Below are 23,656 nucleotides of genomic sequence, written 5' to 3' on the forward strand. Positions count from 1 at the left end.
GAAGTATTCTTCCAGGACTCTGTTGGCATTCTGTGGATGGTGAATAGTAAATAAGTTAATGCAGATTTTGATGAGTGACTTCAAAAACTACAGATTATGATCAGGGATCATATGATGGGTAGGAATGGAATAGAAGGTCACCTTGAATAACAAGGTAGCAGGGCTTGAGAAAATGGGAAGCCAGGACAGGAAATGAACTGGAACATTTTTATGAGGATCCACCTCTCACCAGGATGATGTAATGATTGTGATGGGGACAAAGATAGAACAAGTCTCATTTTATAGGCAGGTGTTCCTTCCTACAAAGGAAGGAATGGGATAGATTCATCAAAAACTCAGACAGCACGTAATGTTGTTTGGAGCAGGAACTTCTACATCTGAAACAGACAGATCTGGACTTAAGTGTTAGAAAGTGGTGAGAGGTGACAGCGTGCTGGCAATCCTCACAGCCCTCGCTCGCTCTCAGCGCCTCCTCTGCCTGGACTCCCACTTTGGCGGCACTTGAGGAGCCCTTCAGCCCACCGCTGCACTGTGAGAGCCCCTTTCTGGGCTGGCCAAGGCCAGAGCCGGCTCCCTCAGCTTGCAGGGAGGTGTAGAGAGAGAGGCGCCAGCGGGAACCGGGGCTGGGCGTGGCGCTTGCGGGCCAGCTGGAGTTCCGGGTAGGCGTGGGCTTGGCGGGCCCGCACTCGGAGCAGCCAGCCAGCCCTGCCAGCCCGGGCAATGAGGGGCTTAGCACCCGGGCCAGCGGCTGCAGAGGGTGTACTGGGTCCCCCAGCAGTGCCAGCCTACCGGCGCTGCGCTCGATTTCTCACCGTGCCTTAGCTGCCTTCCCGCGAGGCAGGATTCGGGACCTGCAGCCCGCCATGCCTGAGCCTCCCAACCCCTCCATGAGCTCCTGTGCGGCCCAGCCTCCCGGATGAGCGCCGCCCCCTGCTCTACAGCACCCAGTCCTATCCACCACCCAAGGGCTGAGGAGTGCGGGCCTACGGCCCGAGACTGGAAGGCAGCTCCACCTGCAGACCCGGTGCTGGATCCACTGGGTGAAGCCAGCTGAGCTTCTGAGTCTGGTGGGAAGGTGGAGAACCTTTATGTCTAGCTCAGGGATTGTAAATACACCAATCAGCACTCTGTATCTAGCTCAAGGTTTGTAAACACACCAATCAGCACCCTGTGTCTAGCTCAGGGTTTGTGAATACACCAGTCGACACTCTGTATCTAGCTACTCTGGTGGGGCCTTAGAGAACTTTTATGTCTAGCTCAGGGATTGTAAACACACCAATTGGCACTCTGTATCTAGCTCAAGGTTTGTAAACACACCAATCAGCACCCTGTGTGTAGCTCAGGGTTTGTGAATGCACCAATCAACACTCTGTATCTAGCTATTCTGGTGGGGCCTTGGAGAACCTTTGTGTCCACACTCTGTATCTAGCTAATCTGATGGGGACGTGCAGAACCTTTGCGCCTAGCTCAGGGATTGTAAACGCACCAATCAGCGCCCTGTCAAAACAGGCCACTCGGCTCTACCAATCAGCAGGATGTGGGTGGGGCCAGATAAGAGAATAAAACCAGGCTGCCCAAGCCAGCAGCGGCAAACGGCTGGTGTTGAAAGCTTTGTTCTTTTGCGTGGTAGTAAATCTTAACTCTTGTTGCTGTTTGCTTTTTAGGTCCATATTGCTTTTAGGAGCTATAACACTCCTTCTGAAGGTTTGTACTTTCACTCTTGAAATCAGTATAAGCCATTAGCCTACCAGGAAAAAGAAACAACTCCAGACACGCTACCTTAAGAGTTGCAGCACTGACTGTTAAAGGTTTGCAGTTTTATTTCTTGAGTCAGCGAGACCACTATAACCCAGCAGGATGAAAGAAACTCTGAACACATCGCAACATCAGAAGGAACAAACGCCAGATGTGCCATCTTAAGAGCTGTAACCCTCACTGCAGGAGTCTGTGGCTTCATTCTTTAAGTGAGACCAAGTAGCCCACCAAGTCCAGACACAAAATGGCATACTCACATTTATATTTCAGCAAGATCACTCCGGCTGCATATACAGAGTGGGCTATCACCAAGTAGTTTTCTTTTAGCCTTATTAGAAAAAGTGTCACTAATAGTTTCAATAGTAACCAGCTGTTTCTAACGTCTAAGGCCTGTGAACGGAAAAATTACAGGCCCGGCGCAGTGGCTCATGCTTGTAATCCCAGCACTTTGGGAGGCCGAGGCGGGCGGATCATGAGATCAGGAAATTGAGACCATCCTGGCTAACAAACCCCGTCTCTACTAAAAATACAAAAAAAATTAGCCGGGCGTCGTGGCAGGCCCTTGTAGTCCCAGCTACTTGGGAGGCTGAGGCAGGAGAATGGTGTGAACCCGGGAGGAGAAGCTTGCAGTGAGCCGATACTGTACCACTGCACTCCAGCCTGGGTGACAGAACGAGAGTCCATCTCAAAAAAAGAAAAATTACAGTATAGCCTATGAATGCATTTGAAGAACAATACCTCAAACTCTATTAAATTTTAGCAGAATCAATAGACTAGCACCAATTTAAAAGAATATTGTTCTGATGATGTGTGTATTTGATATTTTTTTTAAAATTTTAGGTGAACCTATAAAGTGAGCAAGTTTATCAAGAAATAAAGGAATAAAAGAATGACTACTCCGTAGGCAAAACAGCCTGATAATTTTTGAAGCAGTGTATACCTTTTAATGAGAGTAAAGCTAATTCACTATAATTAAAAATACTGTTGTTCTTCATGGATATAACAGACTAGATTTGATTTTTTTAAAAGTAAATCAGGGTGGGTGCAGTGACTCATGCCTGTAATCCCAGCACTTTGGGATGCCAAGGTGGTAGGACTGATTGAGTCCAGGAGTTCAAGACCAGCCTGGGCAACACAGCGAGACCCTGTTTCTAAAATAAATAAAAGTCACGCATGGTGGTGCATACCTGTAGTCCCAGCTACTTGGGAGGCTGAGGTGGGAGGATCATTTGAGCTCAGGAGATGGAGATTGCAGTGAGCCAAGACTGCGCCACTGCACTCCGGCCTGGGCGACAGAGCCAGACCCTGTCTCAAAAAAACAAAAAAGCCGGGCACGGTGGTTCACACCTGTAATCCCAGCACTTTGGGAGGCTGAGGTGAATGGATCACTTGAGGCCAAGAGTTAGAGACCAGCGTGGCCAACACGGCAAAACCCTGTCTCTACTGAAAAAAGAAAAAAAAATAGCCAGGTGTGGTAGCGCACACCTGTGGTCCCAGCTGCTCAGGAGGCTGAGGCAGAAGAATTGCTTGAGCCTGGGAGGCAGACACTGTGCTACTGACTCCAGCCGAGATTGTGCCACTGCACTCCAGCCTGGGCAACAGAGCAAGACTCTATCTCAAAAAAAAGAAGAAAGAAAGAAGATTCTAATAAGCAGCCACAGTTGACAATGCTTATGATAAAGCCTAAATTCAGATTCTGACCTATGGTCTCTTCTTCAACACAAATTGGATCAACCACTCAACTGAAATATACATTAGGAAAAAATTTTTTTTCACCCAAGCCCTGCAAAATATTTACATTTTTTAATTTAAAAATAACTGGGGCAATCATCATGGTGGACGGGAGGCAGGACTAGATTGCAGTTCTGACTAGGATGGACAGAGCAGTGTGTGGAGGCTCGCGTCATGAATTTTAGCTCCAGAATGACTGCAAGAACAAATCAGGAATCCTGAGAGGACCCACAGACCCTCTGAAGGAAGCGGACTGCTCCTGCAGGAGCTGGGAGACACCCCAAATACTGTGAGGGCCCAAACTGCAGAAGTGGGAAAGGGAGACCCTCTGCTCCCAAACACACACCCCAACTGAAGAAAATGAAGGTCTAGTTTGCGAGAAGTTTCCGACCTTACCTGGAGCTGAGTCAATTTAGAGAGCCAAGCGAAATACAGGGGTAGAGGAAGCAGCGGGAAAGGCCCTGGGAGCTCGCTGGGTCCCCAAGCAGGCCCTTCCTGCCTGGCCCCACAGGGATCCAAAGCGGGGGTGGGGGGGGCTTGGGGGGGGCGGTGGGGGAACTTTGTAACAATTTGAATTGAGCAAGAAGCCTCCTGGCCAGAACATGGGGGAGGGTGGGAAATCTATCTGGTTTGCAGACTCCACAGGAGGGAAAATAACCAAAGCCCTGTTCTTTCACAGCTGGGAGGCAGGTAGCCTGGGGCAAGTTCTCAAGCCCTGCTCACCCACTGCCTGGAAACAGACTGTAAAAGGTGGCATGGTGAGAGTGAGACAGGCCCTTTGGATTGTGTGGGAGTTGGGTGAGGCTTGTGACTGCAGGCTTTCCCCCACTTCCCGAACAACCTGCATGACTCAGCAGAGGCAGCCATAATCCTCCTAGGTACACAACTCCAGTGACCTAGGAATCTCAACCCCATCCCCCACAGCAGCTGCAGCAAGACCTGCCCAAGGACAGTCTGAGCTCAGACACACCAAGCCCTGCCCCTACCTGATGGGCCTTCCCTATCCACCCTTGGTAGCTGAAGACAAAGGGCGTATATGCTTGGGAGTTCTAGGGCCCTGCTCACCACCGGTTCCTTTTCTCTCCATACTACACAGCTGATGCTCTCTGGAAAGTGCCACCTCCCCGCAGGAGGCCAACCAGTACAAAAATAAAACATTAAACCACCCAAGTTAAGAACCCTCACAGAGTCCATTTCACCCCCCTGCCACGTCCACGGGAACAGGTGCTGATATCCACAGCTGATATCCATAGACAGTTCACATCACAGGACTCTGTGCAGACAACTCCCAGTACCAGCCTGGTGCCAGGTAGACTTGCTGGGTGGCTAGACCCCAAAGAAAGGTAACAATCACTGCAGCTCGGCCCATAGGAAGCCACATCCCCAGGAAAAGAGGAAGAGCACCCCATCAAGGGAACACCCCATGGGACAAAAGAATCTAAACAACAGCCTTGGACCTTCCCTCTGACAAAGCCTACCCAAATGAAAAGGAACCAGAAAACCAACTCTGGTAATATGACAAAACAAGGCTCTTTAACATCCCCCAAAATCACACTAGCTCACCAGCTATGGATCCAAACCAAGAGGAAATCCCTGATTTACCTGAAAAAGAATTCAGGAGGTTAGTTATTAAGCTAATCAGGGAGGCACCAGAGAAAGGTGAAGTCCAATTCAAGGAAATCCAAAAAATGATAAAAGAAGTGAAGGGAGAAATATTCAAGGAAATAGCATAAAGAAAAAACTAAAAACTTCAGGAAACATTGGACACACTTATAGAAATGCAAAATGCTCTGGAAAGTCTCAGCAATAGAATTGAACAAGTAGAAGAAAGAAATTCAGAGCTAGAAGACAAGGTCTTTGAATTAACCCAATCCAACAAAGACAAAGAAAAAAGAAAAAGAAAATATGAACAAAGCCTCCAAGAAGTCTGGGATATGTTAAATGACCAAACCTGAGAATAATCGGTGTTCCTGAGGAAGAAGAGAAATCTAAAAGTATGGAAAACATATTTGGGGAATAATCGAGGAAAACTTCCCTGGCCTTGGAAGAGACCTCAACATCCAAATACAAGAAGCACAAAAAACACCTGGGAAATTCATCGCAAAAAGATCATCGCCTAGGTACATTGTCATCAGGTTATCTAAAGTTAAGATGAGAGAAAGAATCTTAAGAGCTGTGAGACAGAAGCACCAGGTAACCTATAAAGGAAACCTATCAGATTAATAGCAGATTTCTCAGCAGAAACCCTATAAGCTAGAAGGGATTGGGGCCCTATCTTCAGCCTCCTCAACCAAAACAATTATCAGCTAGGAATTTTGTATGTAGCCAAACTAAGCATTATATACGAAGGAAAGATACAGTCTTTTTCAGACAAACAAATGCTGAGAGAATTCCCCACTACCAAGCCACCACTACAAGAACTGCTAAAAGGAGCTCTAAATCTTGAAACAAATCCTGGAAACACATCAAAACAGAACTTCTCTAAAGCATAAATCACACAGGACCTATAAAACAAAAATACAATTTAAAAAACAAAAACAAAAAAACCAAGGTACACAGGCAACAAATAGCATGATGAAAGCAATGGTACCTCACATCTTAATACTAACATTGAATATAAATGGCCTAAATGCCCCACTTAAAAGATACAGAACTGCAGAATGGATAAGAACTCACTGGCCAGGTGCAGTGGCTCACGCCTGTAATCCCAGCACTTTTGGAGGCCAAGGCGGGTGGACCACCTAAGGTCAGGAGTTTGAGACCAGCCTGGCCAACATGGTGAAACCCCAACTTTACTAAAAATACAAAATTAGCCAGGTGTGGTGGTGCACACCTGTAATCCCAGCTACTCAGGAGGCTGAGGCAGGAGAATCGCTTGAGCCCAGGGGCCAAGGTTGCAGTGGGCCAAGATCTCACTGTTGCACTCCAGCCTGGGTGACAAGAGTGAAACACTTGTCTCAAAAAAAAAAAAAGAAAGAAAGAAAGAAAAAAAGAACTCACCAACGAACTATCTGCTGCCTTCAGGAGACTTACCTAACACATAAGGACTCACATAAACTTAAAGGGGTGGAAAAAGGCATTTCAGGGGTGGAAAAAGGCATTTCATGCAAATGGACACCAAAAGCGAGCAGGGGTAGCTATTCTTATATCAGACAAAACAAACTTTAAAGCAACAGCAGTTAAAAGAGACAAAGAGGGACATTATATGGTAAAAAGCCTCGTCCAACAGGAAAATATCACAATCCTAAACATATATGCACCTAACACTGGAGCTCCCAAATTTATAAAACAATTACTAATAGACCTAAGAAATGAGATAGATGGTAACACAATAATACTGGGGGGCTGGCTTCAATACTCCACTGACAGCACTAGACAGGTCATCAGGACAGAAAGTCAACAAAGAAACAATGGAGTTAAACTATACCTTGGAACAAATGGACTTAACAGATATATACAGAACATTTCATCCGAGAACTGCAGAATACACATTCTATTCAACAACACATGGAATTTTCTCCAAAATAGACCATATCATAGGCCATAAAACGAGCCTCAATAAATTTAAGAAAACTGAAATTATATCAAGCACTCTCTCAGACCACAGTGGAATAAAACTGGAAATCAACTCCAAAAGGAACCTTCAAAACCAAGCAAATACATGGAAATTAAATAACCTGCTCCTGAATGAGCATTGGGTCAAAAATGAAATCAAGAAGGAAATTTAAAAATCCTTTGAACTCAACTACAATAATGACAGAACCTATCAAAACCTCTGGAATATAGCAAAGGCGGCAATAAGAGGAAAGTTTATAGCCCTAAACAACTACATCAAAAAGACGGAACGAGCACCAACTGACAGTCTAAGGTTACACCTCAAGGAAGTAGAGAAACAAGAACAAACCAAACTCAAACCCAGCAGAAGAAAGGAAATAACCAATATCAGAGCAGAACTAAATTAAATTGAAACAAAAAATACAATACAAAGATAAATGAAACAAAAACCTGGTTCTTTGAAAAGATAAATAAAATTGATAGATCATTTATTTATTAGATAAATTGATAGATCATTGATAAATATAATTGAAGACTAACCAAGAAAAGGAGAGAAAATCTAAATAACCTCATTAAGAAATGAAATAGATATTACAACTGACACCACTGAAATACAGAAGATCAGTCAATGCTGCTATGAACATCTTTACACACATAAACTAGAAAACCTACAAGAGATGGATAAATTCCTGGAAAAATACAACCTTCCTAGCTTAAATCAGGAAGAATTAGATACCCTGAACAGACCAATAACAAGTAGCAAGACTGAAATGGTAATTAAACAATTACCAACAAAAAAAGTCCAGGACCAGATGGATTCACAGCAGAATTCTACCAGACATTCAAAGAAGAATTGGTAGCAATCCTTTTGACACTATTCCACAAGGTAGAGAAAGAGAAAACCCTCCATAATTCATTCTATGAAGCCAGCATCACCCTAATACCAAAACCAGGAAAGAACACAAATCAAAAAAGAAAACTACCCTAAAACTTAAAGTATAATAAAAATAAAATAAAATAAGATCACAGCATTTTGGAATAGAAAAAAAAAAAACCTACAGACTGATATCCCTGATGAACACAGACGCTAAACTCCTTAACAAAATACTAGCTAACTGAGTCCAACAACATATCAAAAAGATAATCCACTATGATCAACTGGGTTTCACACCAGGGATTCAGGGGTGGTTTAACATATGCAAGTCAATAAATGTGATACACTACATAAAAGGATTTAAAACAAAAATCATATGATCTTCTCAATAGATTCAGAAAAAGCATTTGACAAAATCTAGCATCCCTTTATGATTACAATTCTCAGCAAAACTGGCATACAAGGGACATACCTCAATGTAATAAAAGCCATCTATGACAAACCCACAGCCAACATAATACTGAATGGGGAAAAGTTGAAAGCATTCCCTCTGAGAACTGGAACAAGACAAGGATGCCCACTCTCACCACTCCTCTTCAACATAGTACTGGAAGTCCTAGCCAGAGCAGTCAGACAAGAGAAATAAATAAGGGGCATCCAAATTGGCAAAGAGGAAGTCAAACTGTCACTGTTGGCTGAAGACATGATCATTTATCTTGAAAACCCTAATGACTCCTCCCAAAAGCTCCTAGAACTGATAAACAAATTCAGCAATGTTTCCTGATACAAGATAAATGTACACAAATCAGTAGCTCTTCTATACACCAACAGCGACCAAGTGGAGAATCAAATCAAGAACTCAAGCCTTTTTACAATAGCTGCAAAAAAAAAAAAAAAAAAAACCTAACCAAAGAGTACAAAGACCTCTACAGGGAAAACTACAAAACACTGCTGAAAGAAACCATAGATGACACAAACAAATAGAAACACATCCCATGCTCATGGATGGGTAGAATCAATATTGTGAAAATGACCATACTGCCAAAAGCAATCTACAAATGCAATACAATCCCCATCAAAACACTACCATCATTCTTCACAGAATTAGAAAAAACAATTCTAAAATTCATATGGAACCAAAAGAGAGCCTGCATAGCCAAAGCAAGACTAAGCAAAAAGAATAAATCTGTAGGCATCACACTACCTGATTTCAAACTATACTATAAGGCTATAGTCACCAAAACAGCATGGTTCTGGTAGAAAAATAGGCACATAGACCAATGGAACAGAATAGAGAACCCAGAAATAAATGCAAATACTAATAGCCAACTGATCTTTGACAAAGCAAACAAAAACATAAAGTGGGGAAAGGACACCCTTTTCAACAAATCGTGCTGGGATAACTGGTTAGCTGCATCTAGGAGAATAAAACTGGATCTTCATCTCTCACCTTTTACCAAAGTCAACTCAAGATGGATTAAGGACTTAAATCTAAGTGCTGAAACTATAAAAATTCTAGAAGATAACATTGGAAAAAACTCTTCTAGATATTGGCTTAGGCAAGGATTTCATGACCAAGAACCCAAAAGTAAATGCAATAAAAACATAGATAAATAGTTGAGACTTAAACTAAAGAGCTTTTGCATGGCAAAAGGAATAGTCAGCAGAGTCAACAGACAACCCACAGAGTGGGAGAAAATCTTCGCACTCTATACATCTGACAAAGGACAAATATCCAGAATCTACAAGGAACTCAAACAAATCAGTAAGAAAAAAAATAATCCCATCAAAAAGTGGGCTAAGGACATGAATAGACAATTCTCAAAAGAAGATATACAAGTGGCCAACAAACATATGACAAAATGCTCAACATCACTAATGATCAGAGAAATGCAAATCGAAACTACAATGCGATACCACCTTACTCCTGCAAGAATGGCCATAATAAAAAAATCAAAAAACAGTAGATGTTGGCATGGATGCAGTGATCAGGGAACACTTCTACACTGCTGGTGGGAATGTAAACTAGAATGTAAACAGCCACTATGGAAAACAGTGTGGAGATTCCTTAAAGAGCTAAAAGTAGAACTATCATTTGATCCAGCAACCCCAATACTGGGTATCTACCCAGAGGAACATAAGTCATTATATGAAAAAGATACTTGAACACACATGTTTGTAGCATCACAACTCAAAATTGCAAAATCATGGAAGCAACCCAAATGCCCATCAATCAAAGAGTGGATAAAGAAACTGTTATTATATATATGTACACACACACACACACACACACACACACACACACACACGATGGAATACTACTCAGCCATAAAAAGGAATGAATTAATGGCATTTGCAGTGACCTGGATGAGATTGGAGACTATTATTCTAAGTGAAGGAACTCAGGAATGGAAAACCAAACATCGTATGTTCTCACTGATATGTGGGAGCTAAGCTATGAGGACACAAAGGCGTAAGAATGATATAATGGACTCTGGGGACTTGTGGGGAAGTGTGGAAGGGGGACGAGGGATAAAAGACTATAAATATGGTGCAGTGTATACTGACTGGGTGATGGGTGCACCAAAATCTCACAAATCACCACTAAGGAACTTATCTAACCAAATATCACCTGTACCCCAATAACCTACGGAAAAAAACAAAAAATAAAATAAAATAAAAATAAAAATAACTGAGGCAAAGCAATATCAGCAAAATGATAGTTTGATATTATTTTTAAATATTAGTTTTTTAATTTTGATATTTCATTTGCCTATGATCATTGAACATTGGCTGAATTTCCTTGGTTATAAGCTGAAGAGGAATCAAATTTTACATTTCCTGAGTATACAACATCCTCTCCCCTCTTCAAATTTAAAACTTGCCTGCATTAGTTTGAAAAAATGGAAAAACTGTTTGACATTTGTTCTGCTTAGAAACAATTGTGAAAACCAAATGCAAACTTTCTAAGATACAAATGCATGCACTTTTAATTATTTTGGGTGAGGCAGGCTTATAGAAAGCTCATATTTTGGGGGCACTGTCTCTATAAAATTAGACCTTTTGTTAAGCTCCAGTGATAGCCAGGACAGCATAAATGAAATTGGGGGAAGGATGGAAGAAGCAGCATATTAGAAACAAGTATAATGAATAAATAAGAACTATGCAGAGTTTAGGAGCACAAATTTTGCAGTGTTTCATGCTGAATCCCATTCTCATGAGTTTATTTCCTTCTTGATATATGTATGAATATGTTTAATTTGGTGTGCATTCAATATCTTTTTGTGAGTAATTTCTAAGCACTACAAGATTTTACTTAAATACTACGATAATGTCCTCTAAAATTGCTGAATGTTTCTTAGTAATTCCTTCATCACCCCTTTAAATCAAAGGGAGCTCTGAGAAAGGAAGATGAAAATCTGGTTGCTTAACTGTTGAAGTAGTCCAGACATTAAGCAGTCTACCTATATTAATAAAGAATGAACTTAATTAATAAAACTGCACATTTTTCTTCTTTCTAGGAGTCTGAAAAAAAGAATTTAGAATCCAGAGAATAAGGTATTAGTAAATATTCACAAAATTAAGGATTCGTTTTTTCAACTTACTGTGCAATCTGGGAGTGGGATATTGCAAGCCTTTGGTCAGCACATTCAATGATTTCTTCATATGACGTAACCTTGAAAAAAATAAGCTAAACCAATTATTTTTCATTCTAGAATTTTTATTTTTTTCTTTTTTATGACTACAAGTTGAAGTTTAATTATCTGACTATTGATGAAAGTTTCATAATAGGCAAAACATCTTCCTTACATTTTGAAATCAGGAACATGAAAGAAAAGAATTATAACATGCCCATTAATCATGCAGAAAACGTGAAGTACCAAAAAATGGACAACAGTAATGAGTCAACTATAATCTAGTTGTCTTCCAAATAAGTACTGTATGCATCAACTAAGGATTATAGTTCATTTGATTAAAGTTAATACAGTTTTAATAAGGTAAACTGGAACACTAAGTTGGCAAGATTTAGAATTATCCTGAAAGTGAAGTAGCAATACTAAGATTTTAAATTGCCAACAGCAGAATGGATAGACACACACAACAATCTTTGATAGCTTTCAGCTAAAAGGATAATGGGGGTGATTTATAATGTCATTATGAAGTAAAAGGGATCAATATAAATGTGCTACATCATCCCACAGACCCTTTTTAGCTCTAAAATTCTATTAATATTTGGCATAGTTTTTAAAAGGCGCAAATATTTCTGTAAGGCAGTTTGTACCAGGCCGGGAACAGTGTCTCAGGTCTGCAATCCCAGGATTTTGGGAGGCTGAGGCAGAAGGATTGCTTGAGACCAGGAAGTTGAGACCAGCCTATGCAACATAGTGAGACCATGTCTCTACAAAAATTTTTAAAAATTAGCCAGGAATGGTGGCACATGCCTATAATCCCAGCTACTCATGAGACTGAGGCAAGGAGGCTTGCTTGAGCCCAGGGGGTTGAGGCTGTAGTTAGCACTGCACTGTACTTCGGCCTGGGTGACAGAGTGAGATCTTGTCTCAAAATACAAAAGAAAAAAAAATGTCTACCTTCTTTATTAAGTTGCCTAAATGTCTTTGATACTTGTCATTTTCTTCAATGAGTCTGTTGCAGTGGTTTTCTTTTGACTCTAGGAGATGTCCCAGTTTTGTGATCTATGGAGAAATATCAGTAAACATACTAATCTGGAACCTGCCAGGAAAGCTATATATGGATGCCAAGAACAAATGAGAAAACTGAGCAATACTTTATTCCAATATTCTTCTAAACCGAGTTGTACCGTAGGTGAAGCATGAGAGGCTATGAACCAGATAATGGTTAGACTGCACTTAGAACAGATAAACAAAAATTATAATGGGGTTTTACCTTTCCTCTTTATACTATAAAACAGCATTGCAAATAACTGAACACCTATTGGTACATACAAATATTTATCAGCCCCAAATCTTCCTTATCGTCTTTCCATATATAGCCAATGAGTAGACATATTTGACTGTATATGAAGTAAAGCACTGATTTTTCAGGTTTGAGAAATACTCTCCCTTGCATAATTTTCAGGTTTGAGAAATACTCTCCCTTGCATAAATGACTGCAAGTTTTTAAAAAGGTTCAGCTTAATGTATTTCATTTTCTGACCTATGGTCCAATTTTTATTTGCAAGAAAGCCATTAAAAATGAAAAATTATGTGACATCTAAAATTAATTATCAGGAAATGGTATTCACAAGTTCCCCTAGCAGTTACCTTAATTTTCAAAGCAATTATAGAAGAAAAACTATAAACATGAAATAACAATGACTTTTAATCATCTAATGTTTTATTATTTATTTATTTATTTGAGATGGAGTCTCTATCGCCAAGGTTGGAGTACAGTGGCACGATCTCAGCTCACTGCAACCTCTACCTCCCAGGTTCAAGCAATTCTCCTGCCTCAGCCTCCTGAGTAGATGGGATTACAGGTGTGCGCCACCACGCCCAGCTAATTTTTGTATTTTTAGTAGAGATAGGGTTTCACCATGTTGGCCAGGCTGGTCTTGAACTCCTGAGCTCAGGTGATCCGCCCCCCTCGGCCTCCCAAAGTGCTGAGATTACAGGTGTGAGCCACCGCGCCCAGCCTAATGTTTCAAATATACTTACATGTCTGTAGTGAAGAACCCTAGAGGAATCAATAACAGAGCAAATTTGCAGCAGAAATAGCAACTTTCTTTCTCTTACATGAATAAATTAATGAGGACAATATCAAATCAGTGGTCCCACTTCTCTAACAACATATATTATTTAAGGTACTTAATCTAGTTGTTATTACCTCAATTTAACAGTTGGAACAAAAGTGAAGAGAATTTAAAAGACTTTTGAAGTAGAAAGTGCTAGAATCCCTATTTCTCAGCTATTAATGTTAGGCTCTTTTCATCCCATCTCCTCACTACATCCTGGAGGGGGGTTCCACTCTGCTTCATGACACTTGACTGAAGCAATGTGGAATTCCTTCTCAATTTCTCTTTTTCATTATAGATTTCATGGCACACTTTGAATTCTTTAATAGCTTTCAAGATCAAAATAACAACCCTTTTAAGTCTGCAGATTGATTTTTTTTAAATTTGCTACCCTCAGATTAAATAAAGAATAGCAAAAGCTTCCTTACAGAATAATATTTATTTTAAAGATAAAGGAATTGCTCTGCAGAAGCCGGGTTTTTAGATTATCATGAAAAGAAATACAACAGTTTGAGTTTCTGCTAACGTACAAATTTTAACTGCTTTAAGGGTATAAGTGACACACGATTAATAACACATATTTAAAGTGTATGGTTTGATAAATTTTTGTTGTTGTTGTTTGTTTTTATATTTGTTTTTGTTTTTGAGATGGAGTATCGCTTTGTCACCCAGGCTGGAGTGCAGTGGTGCAATCTCTGCTCACTGCAACCTCTGCCTCCAGGGTTCAAGTGATTCTCCTGCCTCAGCCTCCCTAGTAGCAGGGACTACAGGTGCATGCCACCACACCTGGCTAGTTTTCGTAGTTTTAGTAGAGACGGGGTTTCACCATGTTGGCCAGACTGCGGTTAGGTAAGTTTTGATATATAGATATAGATATAGATATAGATATAGATATAGATATGCCTCCAAAACCATCACCATCATCAAGATAATGAGTCTGCCCATCAACCTCCACAACCAAAGTTTCTTCTTGCCGCTCAGCAATCCCTCCCTCCTGCCCATCTGCCTTCCTTGACCTCCACACTCTCTGCCAGTCCCAGGCAAACACTGATCCACTTTCTGTCATCATAGATTACTTTGTATATTCTAGAATGTTATATAATGGAATCAAACAGTATTTACTCTTTTTTTGTCTAGTTCTTTTCACTTGGTATAATTATTTTGAGGTTCTTCTATGTTGCATGTGTTTCAGTAGTTCATCCCTTTTTTATGACTGAGGAGTATTTTCATTGAATGAATATATGCAATGTATTTACCCATTCACCTGTAGACAGACATTTGGGTTGCTTTCTGATTTGGGCTATTTATTATAAATAAAGCTACAAAGACCTCATACATATTTGTATGAACATATGCTTTCATTTCTCTTGGGTAAATATCTAGGCGTAGGCCAGGCACAGTGTCTCATGCCTGTAATCCCAGTGCTTTGGGAGACGGAGGTGGGAGGATTGCTTGAGCTCAGGAGTTTGAGGCTGGCTTAGGCAACATAGCAAGACTCCAGCTCTACAAAAAAAATTTTTTTTAATTAGCTAGGGCTGGTGATGTGCACCTGTAGTCCCAGATATTCTGGAGGCTGAGGTGGGAGGCCACAGTGAGCCAAGATTGCACCACTACACTTCAGCCTGGGTGACACAGCAAGTGATACCCTGTAAACAATAACCAAAAAAAACTAGGAGTAGAATAATGGTAGGTGTGTGTTTAACTTTTAAAGCCATCGCCAAAATGTTTTCCAAAATGGTTGTACAATTTTACATCCCAACCAGCAGCGAATGAGAGTTGCATTTGCTCCACATTCTCTCCAAGCCTTAGTATAGTCAGTCTTTTTAATTTTAGACATTCTAAAACGGGTGAGTGGTATTCTCTGTGGTTTTAATTTGCATCTTTTTTTTTTTTTTTTTTGAAACGGAGTTTTGCTCTTGTTGCCCAGGCTGGAGTGCAATGGCACAATCTTGGCTCACTGCAACCTCCACCTCCCAGGTTCAAGCGATTCTCCTGCCTTGGCCTCCCAAGTAGCTGGGATTACAGGCATGTGCCACCATGCCCGGCTAATTTTGTATTTTTTAGTAGAGATGGGATTTCACCATGTTGGTCAGGCTGGTCTCAAACTCCTGACCTCAGGTGATCCACCCACCTCGGCCTCCCAAAGTGCTGGGATTACAGGTGTGAGCCACCTTGCCTGGCCTAATTTGTATCTTAATGATGTTAAGTATCTTTCCCACCTCTTCAGCACCTCCTTTCCTGAGTGGCCTGCCCATGTGTACTGCAGCACAGAGCGCAGACACAGACCCATAGAAGTTGTGATGGGCCTCACTGACTGCCTTGAAGATGTAGGCTCTAAGGGCAGGGGTGAGTTAGGCAGAGGCTGAACACACATGTTGGGTCATGTTCACAGCAACAGACATTTGACAAAGCAGAGGAGGAAGTCCTTTTGGAGAGCTGCTCCCCGGGCAGTGTGGACTACAGCCAGTGAGAGGCAGAGAAGCCAAGATGAGGTTCACTCAGTCCAGGTGGCACTGCTCAGTCATGAGCCCTCCAAAGATATCCTGGGTTTGGTCCTCTCTGTATCCCAAATTTGTGGACACAGTTCCAAGTTAATAATATATTAACTTGCTTCAATATATTATGAGGCACTGAAATCCAAATCACTAAAAAACTGAGGTCACACATCTTGTATTCACTTTTTGTCGCTGCTGCAACAAATTACCACAAACTTAGTGGCTTCACACAACACAAAGTGATTATCTTATAGTTCTGTAGGTGGGAAGTCTGGCACAGGTCTCACTGGGCTAAAGTCAAAGTGTCAACAGGGCTGCGCTCCTTTCTGGAGGCCTTAGGGGAGACTTTCCAGCTTCTAAAGGCTGCCCACATCTTTGGCTTAGGTCCCCTCTCTTCATCTTCAGAGCCAGCAAGTGTTGTAGCTTTGAATATTCTTTAGTAGTCAAATCTCCCTCTGACATGTCTGGGAAAGGTCCTCTGCTTTAAAGAACTCATGATTATTGGACCCACCCTGACAATCCAGGATAATGTACCCCTGAATCTCAAGGCCCTTGATTTAATCACATCTGCAAAGTCCATTCTGCCGTGTTCTGGGGACTAGGGTGTGGGAATCTTTGGGGGTGCCATTATCCTGCTACCACACACCTGTTATGAGGGTTACTGAGGCCCTCTATGATTTGAGGTGCAGGTGGCCTGGCCATAAGGTGAAGCCAGGGTATTTAGCTCTATCTAGGTCGTAATTCAAGGTTTCCTAAGAGGCTTTTACTTGCATTAACACACTTTCCTCATATAGGGTTGTCTTACACTCTGGTAGTGTCAACTTAGAGGGAAAGTATGTCAAGGTAGACATAACAACATTCACCATGAACAGTGGATAAATCAGGCATCATTATTAATAGCCTTGCAGATTGAGATATGGGAAGAAGATTGGCTGATTGAGTTTCCAATTCTCTACACAAAGGTTTTGAGGTTGTGTACATACAATACAATATAAACCTGGCTGGGAGAGATGGCTCACAGCTGTAATCCCAATACTTTGGGAGGCCAAGGCGGGCGAATCACCTGAGGTCAGGAGTTCAAGACTAGCCTGTCTAACATGGTGAAACCCAGTCTCTACTAAAAAATACCAAAAAATTAGCCAGGTGGGGTAGTGCATGCCTGTATTCTCAGCTACTTGGGAGGCTGAGGCAGGAGAATCACTTGAACCCGGGAGGTGGAGGTTGCAGTGAGCCGAGATCACGCCAGTGCACTCTAGCCTGGGTGACAGAGCACGACTCTGTCTCAAAAAACAAACAAACAAATACAATATCAATCAGAAACTAAACATTAAGCCAGAACATATAGAGCAGGTGAGGAACAACATGCAGATATGAAGATAGCTAAGACCTACACTCCAGTGTCATATTTGCTAATAAACTTCTTCGTAGCTAGAACGAAATGGAAATCTGGTCAGTTACATAAATAATGACAAATCTGGTTGTCATTATTTATGTGATGAAAATATACCTGCTTCTAAAAGAGAAACTTGTCCTAGTGGGCCCGAGATCTCTAAGGAAGTTCTCATCCAAGTGAAACAACCATGTCTCTGTAGCAAATGAGAAGGATGTTTCCTAGGATTGTTGAGAGTCTAACACCAAAGCACAACTCAGTAAAAGCAATTCTGCAAGGGCCAAGAAAGTATGTTCCAAGCAGCAGCTTTCACATCATGAACACGATTCAGGTTATGACTCTTTATTAAGTGGTAAAATGAATTTATAACCAACATAAAAATGAAATGGAATAGAACAGAACAGAATTTTAAAACCCGATGTTTTAGCTGTGTGTGTGTGTGCATATAAGTATTCCATCAAGATGTAAAATGTATTTTTTCTAAACTGAGGATTACTACTAGAGGAACAAAAGAACTGCAAAGATAATCCTTCAGAGATACAAGAGCTCTTAAGCTCTTGCTAAGAGCTGGTCAGGAAACAGATTGATGTGATATCCTTTAGCAAGGATCTGTAGTGCAAATATTGTTTCCCACCCTTGCTTTAGAATGGAAATTAGGAAAATCAGAACCAGGAAGGTGAGGGATAGAGTCAGAGTATCAGAAGGACTACTGTAAAATGCCAGGATGCTTGAGAGAACAAGAAAACAGCTGGTAAGGTTGACATCTATGTAAACTAAGAACGTAAGATTCCATCTGGCTGGACAGCCCTCCCACCTGTGTGACCCAAGTTTTAGTGATGACTCTAGTCTCTTTCCTAGGAGGCTGGTCAGTGGCAGAGAGGCCAGCAAACTATAAAGTATACTCAAGGTAACACCGTGCCAAATCCAGATACAGGTGGGTCCCTTTCATCATTCAAGTGGACCACAAGATACTGGGCTTTGATTGTTTTCTTTTGGCTCACTTGGAAAATTTTTCCTAAAGCAGTAATTTTCTACTTTGCCTGTTCCTTTCTTATTCTTGTGACTTCTTTACAATTTAACAAGCTGTTAATTTTAAAGGCTACCAAAATAATAAATTAGGTAAATGTTTTACGTAACATATGACTGCCATATTGAAGTGGTATGTTTTAGGACAGATTTTGATTTTTAAATTTTAACTACTCCATAATACTGGTTAGAGATATCTTATTTGTATTAAAAGTTATCTATTTTACTGAAGATGGGATCTAGGAGGAACTTACTATGAGCCTCTTTGAACTCTGAACATCAATACCATTAAGTGGACTTTTGCCTTGTTCCCAGTGATCAAATCCCTGACTGTATCAGTGTCTTCCTGGACCAGGAGACATTTTGCACTTGACAGTTAAACACCCAGGATGCTTGAGCCAGCAGGAAGGCAAAGCTGAAGTCAAGGACCCTGTCTCAGGATGGAGGAGGCCAGGCTGTGAATGGAGCAGATGGCAGGGTCAGAACTGTGAAGAGGAGCCAACGGCAAGGGGTCAGAAGGACATGAGAGAAGCACGCGACGATGTGCTAAGGGAAGCATGAGCATCACCCTGCACTCCAGCGGCCACACCTTGCTGGCCAAGAGTTCCTTAGAGAATGAGGTGTGAATCTTCTGGAGTACATTCTGCACTACCAAAAAATAAAAACAAAATCCTTTTTATCTTGAAAATTTTCATGCAAGTCTAAAGAATAACATAATGAACCTCCATGTTTCCATCCCACAACTTCAACAATTATTAACATTTTCCATTACTGTTTTATCTTTCTCCAACCCTGCCCCTACACCTACTATGCCACCTTTTTGTTCTCCTGGAGTACTTTAAAGCAAACCTTGCCATCATATTAATTCACTCATAAATACTTTTCAAAATGTAATACTAACAGGCTGGGCATGGTGGCTCACACCTGTAATCCCAGTACTTCCCAGAGACTTTGAGAGGCAGGTGGATCACCTGAGCTCAAGAGTTCGTGACTAGCCTGGCCAACACGGAAAAACCCTGTCTCTACTAAAAATACAAAAAATTAGCTGGGTGTGGTGGTGGGTGCTTGTAATCCCAGCTACTTAGGAGGCTGAGGCAGGAGAATCGCTTGAACCCTGGGGGCGGAGGTGGCAGTGAGCCAAGATCGTGCCACTGCACTTCAGCCTGGTGACAGAGCAAGGATCCGTCTCTAAAAACAAACAAACAAATGTAATACTAACAGATAAGGGCTTTAAAAACAAAATGATACCACTATCACATCTATTAAAATCAACAATAAAATTTCTTAATATTATCTAATATGCTGAATTCAATTTTCTATTATCTCACAAATGTCTTTTTATAGTGGTTGGTTGAGTTTCATACACTGCCTCTGGCTGATTTGTCCTCTAAGTCTCTAGCCTCTCTTAGTCTATAACAGTTATTCCCTCTCCTTCCCTTCTCTCATGCCAATTATTTATTTATTAGAGTTCTCCACATTCAGGATTTGTCATTATGGTGTGATCAAGTACATTTCTTTACCCACTGTAGTTCCTGTCTGCTGGTAGTTAGGTCTAGAAGCTAGCTTTTGGATTCAGCAGTTTTGGTGAGAAGCCTTGTGGAGGGTGTTGTGTGCTTCCTCTGCACCATGTCAAGGGGCAGGGGTCTGCCTGTCTCACCGTTAGTGGGGTTGAGATTTATCGGTGTGTTCAAGTATTGGTCAATATGACTCATTCATTAAAAACTCCTTATTAATCTTGAACCTAAAGGTTTTCGCAGCCATTATGATAACTGCTTACATTCCTTAATTTATTCAGGAGTGCAAAATATAATTTTCTAAACTTATCTTTTCTTCAGCTCTTAATAGCTTACATTCTTCAATAAAGGACTCTCCCTCATCAATTATTTGGATACTCTGAGATAGGGTTTGTACATCAAAGCCTATAGTGCATTTTAAAGGTGTGTCTGACACTGCCATTTGTGACCTTGTTCCCATTCCAGCTCCCACTGCTGGGAACACTACTGTTTACTCTCATCATCTTTGTATCACCAGGGCCTGAAGCATAGGTACTGCTAATGGACAACAGAATGTATTGAGTGCTGTCCTCTTAGCTCCCTATGCCCAAATTTTACTGGTCTTTAAGACCCAACTGCCATCTCCTTCATAACCTGCATTTGGAAATAATCTCTTCCAGTCCTCGGACAAGTATCCACTCGGTTAGATGCCAGCCATTGTACCTCTTCTCTAAAAACTTTCCCTTTCCTTCTGATAAACAGTTATTTATGTATCTTATCTTCTTTTCTAGATTCCTTAGTACCAGGGTTTATGTTTTGTTTCGCTTTCTAGCTCCTTAGTGATTAGCTTATTTAATCTTTTCTGGGAAGTCAATAATAATTACTGGTTTTTTGTTTGTTTGTTTGTTTGTTTGTTTTTGAGACAGAGTCTTACTCTGTCACTCAGGCTGGAGTGTAGTAGCGTGATCTCAGCTCACTGCAACCTCCGCCCTCTGAGTTCAAGCGATTCTCCTGCCTCAGCCTCCCGAGTAGCTGGGATTACAGGTGCCTGCCACCGCGCCCAGCTAATTTTTTGTATTTTTAGTAGAGATGGGGTTTCACCATCTTGGCCAGGGTGGTCTTGAACTCCTGATCTCATGATCCACCCGCCTCAGCCTCCCAAAGTGCTTGGATTAGAGGCATGAGCCACCGCGCCTGGTCAATAATTACTTCTTATGAAAACAAAAAATTACAAAAGAGGAAAGCTTTGAACCTTCACGTTATTAGACACTTTTCTATTAAAGGTGAATTGTACGTAATGAATTTAGTATAGAATGCTGCTTTTTAATCATTTAAAAAATATGATGGTAGACTTAGCTAATTAACTCCTATAAAAATTCATTATGTTAATTAGTCATTTTCATTTTAGTGAGATCCAACTGAATTCCTAAATTGCTCTATAAGTATCTAGATTCTAAGATCACATTTTCATTTTCTTCTAACATATTTTTCCTATTTTATCTGCCTTTATCTTTACAATACCATCTAAAGTACATTATGAGTGTTATTGCCTGAAGCATACCTTAACCATGGCTGTTGCACACAGCTATTACTGCAGCATATGCAACAGTATTAGTGTACTTCATCTACTGTGAAAAAACAGCACTTTTTAAATTTCTGCATTTGGAAGGAAACAAATCTGATTAATCTTAACAGAAACGAGGTAGGACAATATTTAAAATTTCAAAACCCCAAAATGCAAACTTCGATTCTATATTATTGTGGGTAAATAATAATGCCATGATGCCAGTGTGTGACCCTTTTTATAAGCCAGTTTTTTGAAGGATGATAACTTCTTAAACTTGCTAGTAAAATAATGTGTATAAAAATAATAGCAAGGTAAAAAAAGGTCTTTCTTACCAAGAAATCAAGCTCCTCATTTAGACTGTGGTACTTATCCAGTTTGGCTCCTAGAAGGGTAGGTACATCTCTGATACTCTTGGCTTCATCTGAATCACAGTCTATGACCTGAGATTAAATATATTTGTTCTCACTTTCAATCATTTCATACTCCTTGGAATACCTGACAATAAATACTTTATTAGTTTAAAAATCAAAGAGATTATCAGTGGCTGGAATAATAAAAGTGCAGAACTTAGAACTAGAAGTACTTCAACAAATTTACCAAAAGAACATAAATACCTGAAATTGTATATTTTTATGTTAAAGATAGTACATAGTAAATATTAAGCTCACCTTAATAGCATGATCTTGAAATGCTTTTTCCTTAGCAATTAACTCTCTAAAGATTGTGATTCTATCTTTATGTTTCAGTAGCTAAGAAAAGGAAAACATTCTGTATTTTAGAGAGAAAATACAACTACGCTCTAATATTTATAATAAAATAATCAAACCGGGCCGGGCGTAGTGGCTCATGCCTATAATCCCAGCACTTTGGGATGCTGAGGCAGGTGGATCACCTCAGGTCAGGAGTTCAAGACCAGCCTGATTAATATGGTGAAACCCTGTCTCTCCTAAAAATACCAAAATTATCCGGGCATGGTGGCTGGCACCTGTAATCCCAGCCACTCAGGAGACTCAGGCAGGAGAATTGCTTGAACCTGGGAGGCGGAGGTTGCAGTGAGCTGAGATGGCGCCATTGCACTCCAGCCTGGGCGACAGAGCAAGACTCTGTCTCAAAAAAAAAAAAAAATCAAACCATGCAGTCTAACAGTCTTCAAAAAACATACAAAAAATATGTTTTTATAGCTCTTGTGAGGAAAAGAATTCACACAGCAGGTCCAAGACTGCTAGGCTTAGAGAGGCCTGCTGGCAAGGCTGCCCCATGACTGGCATTTGGAAAGTTGGACTGCAGGAAGTTTTCCACCATTCTCTGATGTAAATGGCTTATGGTGCTTAACCTACTGCCCAAAGCATGGGCATCTACTTTCCTTCCAGGGGTCTGGAAAGAAAGCTGAGCATCTACTTTCCTTCCAGGGGTCTGGAATTTTGGTACGCACTAGGTAGAGGGTGCTTATGTGAACAGCTCCTGATAAAAACCTGGGGCACTGGGTCTCTAAGAAGCCTCGCTGGTAGATGACACTTCCACACCTGTGGTTGCAACTCATTGCTGGGGGAATGAAATGCATCCCATGTGACTCCATGAGGACTCTTGGAAGCCTGAGTTTTGCTTTCTCTAGATAATGCCCCTGTGCCTTTCCCTCGGCTGACTTTGCATTGTATCCTTTGCTGTGGTAAGTCATAGCTGTGAGGACGACTCACAGTCCTTCAGCTAATCATCAAACCTGGGGGTGGTCTTGGGGTCTCCAAGGAGTTATCCTAACATAACGATTGTTGTTACAGTCAGGCTATTAAAATTTTTCCTTAAAGAAAAAAATTAGCCAAATCTGGGCGTAATTTATAATCATTTCTTATTTATTCCTTCAGTATAATAATAATCTTAATATCCAATATTCAAACTGATTAGTGAAGTGTGGTGTGCAAAATATTTTTTATTCTTTATTGCAAACATTTTCCAATATTTAAAATAGAAAAAACTTTAATGAACCCCACGTAACTATCATTCAGCTTCAATAATTAACAGCT

At 40.9% G+C, this 23,656-nt stretch overlaps 1 protein-coding gene across 1 annotated transcript in view; it reads right to left on the reverse strand.

The window, feature by feature from the left end:
* Positions 1-23,656, reverse strand: part of CAGE1 (cancer antigen 1) — a 63,043-nt gene that overhangs the window by 16,779 nt on the left and 22,608 nt on the right. Inside the window, exons 8-11 of the mRNA XM_054686613.2 lie at positions 22,307-22,387; positions 21,971-22,078; positions 12,505-12,609; positions 11,521-11,591 (exon numbers count right to left, since the gene is read on the reverse strand). Of these exons, the coding sequence (XP_054542588.1) occupies positions 11,521-11,591; positions 12,505-12,609; positions 21,971-22,078; positions 22,307-22,387 (365 nt within the window). The remainder of the gene's footprint in view (positions 1-11,520; positions 11,592-12,504; positions 12,610-21,970; positions 22,079-22,306; positions 22,388-23,656) is intronic.

This window comes from Pan troglodytes, chromosome 5 (genome assembly GCF_028858775.2).
Source record: "Pan troglodytes isolate AG18354 chromosome 5, NHGRI_mPanTro3-v2.0_pri, whole genome shotgun sequence".
In the NCBI taxonomy this organism is placed as follows: Eukaryota; Metazoa; Chordata; class Mammalia; order Primates; family Hominidae; genus Pan; species Pan troglodytes.